Source organism: Cervus canadensis, chromosome 2 (assembly GCF_019320065.1).
Source record: "Cervus canadensis isolate Bull #8, Minnesota chromosome 2, ASM1932006v1, whole genome shotgun sequence".
In the NCBI taxonomy this organism is placed as follows: Eukaryota; Metazoa; Chordata; class Mammalia; order Artiodactyla; family Cervidae; genus Cervus; species Cervus canadensis.
In genome coordinates this window covers 93082335-93094426 of record NC_057387.1, presented here as the reverse complement: position 1 = coordinate 93094426, position 12092 = coordinate 93082335, and the positions used below count along the sequence as shown (strand labels likewise).

The 12092-nt window shown below is 40.4% G+C and overlaps 1 protein-coding gene across 3 annotated transcripts in view; it reads right to left on the bottom strand.

Annotated features, from left to right (window-relative positions):
- Positions 1-12092, bottom strand: part of LOC122437004 (putative selection and upkeep of intraepithelial T-cells protein 1 homolog) — a 32829-nt gene that overhangs the window by 18266 nt on the left and 2471 nt on the right. For all 3 annotated transcript variants that reach the window (XM_043461401.1, XM_043461402.1, XM_043461403.1), the window contains exon 2: positions 11198-11278. In XM_043461401.1, coding sequence (XP_043317336.1) covers positions 11198-11273 — 76 coding nt within the window. In that variant the 5' untranslated portion in view covers positions 11274-11278. The remainder of the gene's footprint in view (positions 1-11197; positions 11279-12092) is intronic.

Sequence of the window (12092 nt, the reverse complement as noted above, 5' to 3'; positions counted from 1 at the left end):
TCTAACTGTTGCTTCCTGACCTGCATATATATTTCTCAAGAGGCAGGTCAAATGGTCTGGTATTCCCATCTCTTTCAGAATTTTCCACGGTTTATTGTAATCCACACAGTCGAAGGCTTTGGCATAGTCAATAAAGCACAAATAGATGTTTTTCTGAAACTTTCTTCCTTTTTGATGATCCATCAGATGTTGGCAGTTTGATCTCTGGTTCCTCTACCTTTTCTAAAACCATCTTGAACATCTGGAAGTTCACGGTTCACGTATTGCTGAAGCCTGGCTTGGAGAATTTTGAGCATTACTTTACTAGCGTGTGAGATGAGTGCAATTGTGTGGTACTTTGAGCACTCTTTGCCATTGCCTTTCTTGGGGATTGGAATGAAAACTGATGTTTTCCTGTCCTATGGTTACTGCTGAGTTTTCCAAATTTGCTGGCATATTGAGTGCAGCACTTTCACAGCATCATCTTTCAGGATTTGAAATAGCTCAACTGGAATTTCATCACCTCCACTAGCTTTGTTCATAATGATGCTTTCTAAGGCCCATTTGACTTCACATTCCAGGATGTCTGGCTCTAGGTCAGTGATCATACCATCGTGATTATTTGGGTCATGAAGATCTCTTTTGTATAGTTCTTCTGTGTATTCTTGCCACCTCTTCTTAATATCGTCTGCTTCTGTTAGGTCCATACCATTTCTGTCCTTTATTAGAGCCCATCTTTGCATGAAATGTTCCCTTGGTATCTCTAATTTTCTTGAAGAGATCTCTAGTCTTTCCCATTCTGTTGTTTTCCTCTATTTCTTTGTATTGATTGCTGAGGAAGGCTTTCTTATATCTCCTTGCTATTCTTTGGAACTCTGCTTTCAAATGGGAATATCTTTCTTTTCTCCTTTGCTTTTCACTTCTCTTCTTTTCACAACTATTTGTAAGGCCTCCTCAGACAGACATTTTGCTTTTTTTGCATTTCTTTTCCATGGGGATTGTCTTGATCCCTGTCTCCTGTACATTGTCATGAACCTCCGTCCATAGTTCATCAGGCATTCTGTCTATAAGATCTAGTCCCCTTAAATCTATTTCTCACTTCCATTGTATAATCATAAGGGATTTGATTTAGGTCATACCTGAATGGTCTAGTGGTTTTCCCTACTTTCTTCAATTTCAGTCTGAATTTGGCAATAAGGGGCTCATAATCTGAGCCACAGTCAGCTCCCGGTCTTGTTTTTGCTGAGTGTATAGAACTTCTCCATCTTTGGCTGCAAAGAATATAATCAATCTGATTTTTGTGTTGACCGTCTGGTGATGTCCATGTGTAGAGTCTTCTCTAGTATCTTTCTAGATCCTCCAAAATTTTCCCTTTGAATAGGATCAAGACATAAATTTCAAGAAAATAGAAAAGCAGAGACCAGCTAAAAGTCCACCAGGCTAGGTACTTAATAAAGGACAGAGTATTAATACTCTGTCCTTAATAATGATACAGTATTGAGAAGAGTTCCCTTTGCTATACAACAGGTCCTTACTATTTATCTATTTCATACATGTGGTGGTGGTTTAGTCACTAGTCGTGTCAGACTCTTGTGACTCCATGGACTGTAGCCTCTGTCCATGGGATTTCCGAAGCAAGAATACTGGAATGAGTTGCCATTTCCTTCTGCAGGGATCTTCCTGACCCAGAAACCGAACCCGAGTCTCCTGAATTGCGGGTGGATTCTTTACCAGCTGAGCCACCAGAGAAGCCCCTGTTTCATATACAGTAGTGTGTATGTGTCAATCCCAGTCTTCAGTTTACCCCCCACAGCCTTTCCTCCCTGGTAGCCATAAGCTTGTTTCCTCATCTGTGACTGTTTTGTAAATATGTTTTAGATTAAAAAATAAGTTTTACTCTTTTTTAGAATCCACATATGTGAGGCGAGCAGAAGTAATGCCACGGCAGGCAGCTTAGATTAGGAGTAGGCCTTCCTACTTCTGGGTGGTAAGATTATCAGGCCACCTGGATACAACCAATCAGCTTAACACTGACCGCTGTTTGCCAATTAGGAACGGGGCGGAAACCCCTGGGAAAGTCCCGCGTGCGAAAGTTTTAAGTGTGTTTGACCAATGAAATTGCTTTGCAAACTTGTAACCAATCTGCTTAAACCAACTACCAACGGCGTGTGCTCACCCTATAAATTTGTGTAACAGCTTGGGCTCGGGGCTCTCTGACCCCGCACCACTGCGTTGGATGCGGCATGAGCCCTGACTCAAGTCAGCAATAAACTTCCCTTTTTGCGAGTTGCATTGTCTTGGAGGCCTTCTCTCTTCCCGCTCGGGGATTCGGACATCGGGCATAACACATATAAGCAACATCATTTCATAGTTTTCTTTCTGTCTGACTTACTTCACTCAGTAAAACAATCTCCAGGTCCATTTATGTTGCTGCAAATGGCATTATTTCAACTTTTATGGCTGAGTAATATTCCCTTGCGTATACGTACCATATCTTCTTTATCCGTTCATTTGTCAATGGCTCTTTAGTTTGTTTCCATGTCATGACTATTGTAAATAGTTCTACAATGAACATTGGTGAATGTATCTTTTTGAATTATGGTTTTCTCTGGATATATATCCAGAAGTGGGATTGCTGGAACATATGTTAGTTCTATCCATTCAGGAAGCTTTCATAAGCCTCTTATCCTTCTCTGTCAGAGAGCAAACAGACTGAAAACCACAGTCACAGAAAACTAACCAATCTGATCACATGGACCACAGCCTTGTCTAACTCAGTGAAACTATGATCCACGCCGTGTAGGGCCACCCAAGATGGACGGGTCATGGAGGAGAGCTCTGACAAAATGTGGTCCACTGGAGAAGGGAATGGCAAACCACTTCAGTATTCTTGCCTTGAGAACCCCATGAACAATATGAAAAGGCAAAAAGATAGGACACTGAAAGATAAACTCCCTATCTTTAGGTCGGTAGGTGCCCAATATGCTACTAGAGATCAGTGGAGAAATAACTCCAGAAAGAATGAAGAGACTGAGCCAAAGCAAAAACAACACCCAGTTGTGGATGTGACTGGTGATGGAAGTAAAGTCCTATGCTGTAAAGAGAAATATTGTATAAGAACCTGGAGTGTTAGGTCCATGAATCAAGGCAAATTAGACGTGGTCAAACAGGAGATGGCAAGAATGAACATCAACATTTTAGGAATCAGCGAACTAAAATGGACTGGAATGGGTGAATTTAACTCAGATGACCATTATATATACTACTGTGTGCAAGAATCCCTTAGAATAAATGGAGTAGCCATCATAGTCAAGAAAAGAGTCTGAAATGCAGTACTTGGATGCAATCTCAAAAACAACAGAATGATTTCTGTTCATTTCCAAGGAAAACCATTCAGTATCACAGTAATCCAAGTCTATGCCTCAACTAGTAATGCTGAATAAGCTGAAGTTGAATGGTTCTATGAAAACCTACAACACCTTCTAGAACTAACACCTAAAAAAGAGGTCCTTTTCATTATAGAGGACTGGAATACAAAAGCAGGAAGTCAAGAAACACCTGGAGTAACAGGCAAATTTGGCCTTGGAGTACAGCATGAAGCAGGGCAAAGGCTAACAGAGTTTTGCCAAGAGAATGCACTGGTCATAGCAAACACCCTTTTCCAACAACACAAAAGAAGACTCTACACATGGTCATCACCAGATGGTCAATACTGAAATTAGATTCATCATAACCTTTGCAGCCAAAGAAGGAGAAGCTCTATATAGTCAGCAAAACCAAGACCAGGAGCTGATTGTGGCTCAGATTATGAACTCCTCATTGCCAAATACAGACTTAAATTGAAGAAAGTAGGGGAAACCACTAACCATTCAGGTATGACCGAAATCAAATCCCTTATGATTATACAGTGGAAGTGACAAACAGATTCAAGGGACTAGATCTGAAAGACAGTGCCTGATGAACTATGGATGGAGGTACACAACATTGTAAGGAGACAGGGGTCGAGACCATCCCCAAGAGAAAGAAATGCAAAAAAGCAAAATGTCTGTCTGAGGAGGCCTTACAAACAGTTGTGAAAAGAAGAGAAGCCAAAAGCAAAGGAGGAAAGGAAACATATACCCATTTGAATGCAGAGTTCCAAAGAATAGCAAGGAGAGATAAGACAGCCTTCCTCAGTGATCAGTACAAAGAAATAGAGGAAAGCAATAGAATGGGAAAGACTAGAGATCTCTTCAAGAAAATCAGAGATACCAACGGAACATTTCATGCAAAGATGGGTTCAATAAAGGACAGAAATGGTATGGACCTAACAGAAGCAGAAGATATTAAGAAGAGGTGGCAAGAATACACAGAAGAACTATACAAAAAAGATCTTCATGACCAAGATAATCACAGTGGTATGATCACTCACCTAGAGCCAGACATCTGGAATGAGAAGTCAAGCGGACTTTAGGAAGCATCACTATGAACAAAGCTAGTGGAGGTGATGGAATTTCAATTCAGTTCAGTTCAGTTCAGTCGTTCAGTTGTGTCCGACTCTTTGTGACCCCATGAACTGCAGAACGCCAGGCCTCCCTGTCCATCACCAACTCCCAGAGTTTATCCAAACTCATGTTCACTGAGTTGGTGATGCCATCCAACCATCTCATCCTCTGTCATCCCCTTCTCCACCTGCCCTCAATCTTTCCCAGCATCAGGGTCTTTTCAAATGAGTCAGCTCTTCGCATCAGGGAACCAAAAGTACTGGAGTTTCAGCTTCAACATCTGTCCTTCCAATGAATATTCAGGACTGATCTCTTTTAGGATGGACTGATTGAATCTTCTTGCAGTCGAAGGGACTCTCAAGAGTCTTCTCCAACACCACAGTTCAAAAGCATCAATTCTGTGCTCAGCTTTCTTTATAGTCCAATTCTCACATCCATACATGACGACTGAAAAAACCATAGCCTTGACTAGACAGACCTTTGTTGGCAAAGTAATGTCTCTGCTTTTTAATATTCTGTCTAGTTTGGTCATAACTTCCCTTCCAAGGAGTTATTTCAAACCCTAAAGATGATGCTGCTCTCAATATGCCAGCAAATTTGGAAAACTCAGCAGTGGCCACAGGACTGGAAAAGGTCAGTTTTCCTTCCAATCCCAAAGAAAGGCAATGCCAAAGAATGCTCAAACTACCACACAACTGTACTCATCTCACACGTTACCAAAGTAGTGCTCAAAATTCTCCAAGCCAGGCTTCAACAGTACATGAACTGTGAACTTCCAGATGTTCAAGCTGGTTTTAGAAAAGGCAGAAAAACCAGAGATCAAATTGCCAACATCCGCTGGATCATTGAAAAAACAAGAGAGTTCCAGAAAAGCATCTATTTCTGCTTTATTGACTATGCCAAAGCCTTTGACTGTGTGGATCACAATAAACTATGGAAAATTCTGAAAGAGATGGGAGTACCAGGCTACCTGACATGCCTCTTGAGAAATCTGTATACAAGTCAGGAAGCAACAGTTAGAACTGGACATGGAACAACAGACTGTTTCCAAATAAGGAAAGGAGTACATCAAGGCTTATATTGTCACACTGCTTGTTTAACTTATATGCAGAGTACATGATGAGAAACACTGGGCTGGATGAAGCACAACCTGGAATCATGATTGCTAGGAGAAATATCAATAACTTCAGATAAGCAGATGACACCAACTTTTGGCAGAAAGTGAAGAAAAACTAAAGAGCCTCTTGATTAAAATGAAAGAGGAGAGTTAAAAAGCTGGCTTAAAACTCAACATTCAGAAAATTAAGATTATGACATCTGGGCCCATCACTTCATGCCAAATAGATGTGGAAACAGTGGAAACAGTGACAGGCTTTATTTCTTTGGACTCCAAAATCACTGCAGATGGTGTCTGCAACCATGAAATTAAAAGACACTTACTCCTTGGAAGGAAAGTTATGACCAACCTAGACAGCATATTAAAAAGCAGAGACATTACTTTGTCAACAAAGGTCTGTCTAGTCAAAGCTATGGTTTTTCTGGTAGTCATGTATGGATGTGAGAGTTGGGCTATAAAGAGAGCTGAGCGCCAAAGAATTGATGCTTTTGAACTATGGTGTTGAAGAAGACTCTGAGAGTCCCTTGGATGGCAAGGAGATCCAACCAGTCCATCCTAAAGGAGATCAGTCCTGAATGTTCATTGGAAAGACTGGTGCTTCGGCTGAAACCCCAAAACTTTGGCCACCTGATGTGAAGAACTGACTCATTTGAAAAGACCCTGATGCTGGGAAGGATTGAAGGCAGGAGGAGAAGGGGACAACAGAGGATGAGATGGTTGGATGGCATCATTGACTCAATGGACATGACCTTGAGTAAACTCCAGAATTTGGTGATGGACAGGGAGGCCTGGCATGCTGCAGTCCACTGAGTTGCAAAGAGTCAGACATGACTGAGCAACTGAACTGAACTGAACTGAAACAAACATATGAAAGAAGCTTAATATCATGTATCATTAGTCACTGTAAATTAAAGCAATCAAATACTATCAAAAACCTATTAAAATGGCTGAAATTCAAACACTGACATCAAATGCTGACAAAGATGTGGAGCATAAGAAACTCTCATTCATTGTTGGTAGGGAATACAAAATGGTATAGCCACTTAACAGAAGAGTTTGGCAATTCCTTACAAAGCTCAATATGTAATCACTATATGTTTTAGCTATCACCCTTCTAGGTATGCAACCCAAATGGGTTGAAAACTAAATCCACACAAAAACTTTCACATCAATCTTCCTAGCACTTTTATTTATCAGTTCAATTCAGTTCAGTCACTCAGTTGTTGCCCTCAAATTAGAAGCAAACAATATAACCTTCAATAAGTGAATGAATAAACAAACTCTGGTACATCCAGACAATGTAATATTATTCAGTGGTAAAAGAACTGAGCCAACAAATCATGAAGATACATGGAGGAAACTTAAATGCATATTGCTAAGTAAGGAGGTCATTATGAAAGGCTATGTATGTATTGTATGATCCCAAGTACACGACATTCTGGAAAAAAGCAAAACTATGGGAACAGTGAAAACAGCAGTGGCTACTAGGACTTCAGCAGGAGGTATTGAGGAGCACAAGGAAAGTAGGATATTTTTAATATGGGGTAAAATGGTTCTGTATGATACTGTAATGGAAGACACATGGCATTATGCATATATTAATATAGTACATTTGAGGATTTAAGAGCTGAGCAATGAGAAAGATACACCACAAGGTGGCAGTAGCACCTATATTTGAGAAGCAGTTTGACAGACGCATGGGGACAGTCCCCACAGTATGAGACCATTTAGAGACAGGGAACACCGTGCGAAAGGGGAGAAGGGCAGGGGAAGTCACAGCGGACAGATGAGTCAGGGAGAAGTTTTGTGTGTCTAGTAATGTTACTCCACAGCACAGTGAGGAGTCAAGGGCTCTGCAGGACAGCAGTGGCTTGGGGTCTCTCTAGCTACAGGGCTTATCTTACCTATGGCTAGCAGATGCTGGCTGCAATTCCAAGGGACATAAAAAGCAGAAAGGCATTACATAGTTAAAAGTATGCTCATGTTTTATATATTTAAAACAATTGGATGTGTCAAAATCTGAGTTTGACACTGGCAAGCTTTCGAGTGAAAGGGTCTCAGGCTTAAAGAAGTAAGCAATGGAGGGCCAGTATGCAGAGGCCACTTGCATTCATTTATATAATAATTTGTTAAAACCCAGATAATTTTATAACACCAAGTGCAAGCCTTAATGTGAACTTGATTTAATAATACATTTACTACAATTGATGAACCAATTGGTTCATTTTCATCAATTGTAGCAAATGTATTAATACTTCACTATAGAAGATATTCGTAGTATGGGAAACTTTGGAGGGGCAGGGAGAGGAAGGGAGAATGGGGTTTTATGGAAACGCTATGTAATTTCTTTTTAACAAATATTTATCTATTTATTTGGCTGTGCCAGGTCTTAGTTGCAGTATGCACGCTCTTAGTTGCAGCATGCATGCTCTTAGTTGCAGCATATGTGTTCTAGTTCCCTGAGCAGGGATCAAACCTGGGTCTCCTTCATTGGGAGCATGGAGTCCTAGCCACTGGGCCACCAGGAAAGTCCCTCTGTGTGGTTTCTACACAATTTTTCTGTAAAGATAAAACTGCTTTAGAAAAAAAAGTAGTAAAATTTTAAAAGTCAATGAGGATAACAAGTAGGACAAGATAAAGGGGGACTTTGGAAACATCATAATTTATAAAATAAAATAAAAATCCAAAGCAAAAACCTCTCTGCATATTCAAAATGTAATAAATAAGTCAATAGACAATTATAAACTGGTAAGAAATAAGTGGGATAGGTACAACAGATTAAAAAATCCCAATATTTAAGAGTTCTTAAACAGCAATGAGGGAAAACCAACAGTACAAAGAAGACGTGGAGTAAAGACCTATGCAGGTGGTTCAGAGAAAATGAAATACAATTTTTGTTTGAAAGATATTAAGTCTCACTCATTAACAAAAAGGTAAAATACAGTCTCTATGAGAATTTATTTTTTATCTGTAAGTTTGGAAAAGATAAAAAGCTCTGGTACCTGTAATATCTGAAATAGTGATATTACCTGTTGGTGGAAATGTAGACTAGTAACGATTTCAGAATGACATATTCAATACCATAATAAAAAAACACATAACCTTTGACCATCAGGTCTATTCATTGGAATATTTGCTACCTTTGTACTCACAGGTATGCTAAAAAACGTATGTTTAAAGACATTGGTAGCAGCACTGTTTTATTAGCCAAAGGCTGGATCCCACCTAAATGTGCATCACTTAGATTTCTGTCATTTAATAAGCAGCTTTTGATAGAAATGTTTAAATCTTATACTCCATTTGATGTCTCAGGTTTTCTATTGTTGTTGTTCAGTCACCCAGTTGTGCCCAACTCTATGTGATTCCACTGACTGCAGTGGGCCAGGCCTCCCTGTCCCTCACCATCTCCCGGAGTTTGCCAAAGTTCATGCTTATTGCATTGGTGATGCTGTCCAGTCATCTCATCCTCTGACACCCTCTTCTCCTTCTGCCCTCAATCTTTTCCAGCATCAGGGACTTTTCCAGTGAGTCATCTGTTCACATCAGATAACCAAAATTCTGGAGCTTCAGCTTCAGCATCAGTCTTTCCAGTGAGTATTCAGGGCTGATTTCCATTATGATTGGCTGGTTTGATTTCCTTGATGTCCAAGGGACTTTCAGAAGTCTCAGCACCACAGTTCAAAGGCATCAATTCTTTGGCATTTTGCCAAAAACTAGACAGGCTTTCTATTACCTATCTCTAAATATATTGAGATGCTGCTGTGAAAGTGCTGCACTCAACATGTCAGCAAATTTGGAAAACTCAGTGGTGGCCACAGGACTGGAAAAGGTCAGTTTTCATTCCAATCCCAAAGTAAGGGAATGCCAAAGAATGTTCAAACTACGGCACAGTTGCACTCATCTCACACACTAGTAAAGTAATGCTCAAAATTCTCCAAGCCAGGCTTCAGTAATACATGAACTGTGAACTTCCAGATGTTCAAGCTGGTTTTAGAAAAGGCGGAGGAACCAGAGATCAAATTGCCAACATCCAGTGGATCATAGAAAAAACAAGAAAATTCCAGAAAAACATCTATTTCTGCTTTATTGACTATGCCAAAGCCTTTGACTGTGTGGATCATAATAAACTGTGGAAAATCCTTAAGGAGATGGGAATACCAGACCATCTAACCTGTCTCTTGAGAGACCTGTATGCAGGTCAGGAAGTCACAGTTAGAACTGGACATGGAACAATAGACTGGTTCCAAATAGGAAAAGGAGTATGTCAAGGCTGTATATTGTCACCCTGCTTATTTAACTGATATGCAGAGTACATCATGAGAAACACTGGGCTGGAAGAAGCACAAGCTGTAATCAAGATTGCTGGGAGAAATATCAATAACCTCAGATATGCAGACGATACCACCCTTATGGCAGAAAGTGAAGAGGAACTAAAGAGCCTCTTGATGAAAGTGAAGGAGGAGAGTGAAAAAGTTGACTTAAAGCTCAACATTCAGAAAACTAAGATCATGGCATCCAGTCCCATCACTTCATGGGAAAGAGATGGGGAAACAGTGGAAACAGTGGCTGACTTTATTTTTTTTGGGCTCCAAAATTACTGCAGATGGTGACCGCAGCCATGAAATTAAAAGACGTTTACTCCTTGGAAGGAAAGTTATGACCAACCTGGATAGCATATTTAAAAGCAGAGACACTACCTTGCCAACAAAGGTCTGTCTAGTCAAGCTATGGTTTTTCCAGTAGTCATGTATGGATGTGAGAGTTGGACTATAAAGAAAGCTGAGTGCCGAAGAATTGATGCTTTTGAACTGTGGTGTTGGAGAAGACTCTTGAGAGTCCCTTCGACTGCAAGGAGATCCAACCAGTCCATCCTAAAGGAGATCAATCCTGGGTGTTCATTGGAAGGACTGATGCTTCGGCTGAAACTCCAATACTTTGACCACCTGAAGCGGAGTTGACTCATTGGAAAAGACCCTAATGCTGGGAAGGATTGGGGGCAGGAGGAGAAGGGGGCAACAGAGGATGAGATGGCTGGATGGCATCACTGACTTGATGGACATGGGTTTGGGTAGATTCCTGGAGTTTGTGATGGACAGGGAGGCCTGGAGTGCTACGATTCATGGGGTCACAAAGAGTCAGACACGACTGAGCGACTGAACTGAACCGAAGTGAAGTATACTATTATTTCTGCTTTGTATATATCCCTTTACAAATGTGAATTTTCATCACCTGTCAAGTTTCCACCAATCTATCCCATCCTTATTTTGCTAATAATTCACATGGATTCTAGTATGGATCTGTGATTTAGACCACTTCCTCAAGGTATAAATAGTACTTAAATGTCTCCTAAATATGAATTTTAGTTCTCAAGGGCAAGTATTAGGTATTTATTTGTCTCTTCTCCATGGAACCTAAGGAAAATCTGGGGACATGATAAAGAAGACTTGCTGATTAGAAATATTTAGTTTTTTTAACCATAAACTGGGTCTTACCATACACATCATCATAACATAACTACATATTAAATCTAGAAACAATGGTCCCTTTTGTTTGGTTCTTGTTTTCCTGACGTACTTGATATTGGTGTGGCTCAGAAGAGTAGGAGAAAACTTCATACCTGAACTTGGTGTTATCATCTGCAGGAGGAGCATGGCAACAAAGTATCTAGAGAAAGATTGTCCTGTCATTTCCATTACGCCTGTGATAAGAAATGAGGCCAGTTTAGAGACAGTGTTAAGAGGAGCAAGAAGTTGCAGAAATCACATATCTCTACATCTCTTTTTCTGCAGTAATGGACTGCCAAATAATGTTGCCAGATAAATGTAAGACTCCCAGTTATATTTTAATATCAAATAAAACAGTGACAGTTTTTTAGTGTACATACTTTCAGTACAACATTTGGCATCCTGTAATTTTTATTTACTAAATCTAGCAACCTTGCCCTTAAGAATGGCCATTGTAATCACCAAGTCCAGCCACTGGTTTCTTTCCCATTAAAAGATTGCTTTCTGTCAGGTTAGATGTCATTTGTCTTCTGGTTTGTAAACTCCATTTGGTGAACTACTTCCCCAGGGAAAGTGTGTTAGTCCCTCAGTCATGTCTGACTCTTTGTGACCCTAAGGACTACAGCCCACCAGGCTCCTCTGTCCATGGGATTTTCCAGGAAAGAATACTGGAGTGGGTAGCCATTCCCTCCTTCAGGGGATCTTCCTGACCCAGGGATCGAACTCAGGTCTCCTGAATGCAAATGGATTCTTTACTGTCTGAGCCACCAAGGAAGCTGGGAAAGTGGCTGTCTGTTTAGGGAATAGGTCCTAATCTCAAGGTCCCAGTGTTCTAAACATAGACACAGTCAGTTACATTTAGTTACAAAGGAAAGTCTAAAGACAGAGATTTAGCCTGTCTGGAGTGATGAACCAAGTGGCCATTTTAGAAGGGAATATGACTTTCTTCCCTTTAGTTGGCACAATCCCTCTGAATTTTCTGTCCTGGAAGACTCACAGTTAGAAACA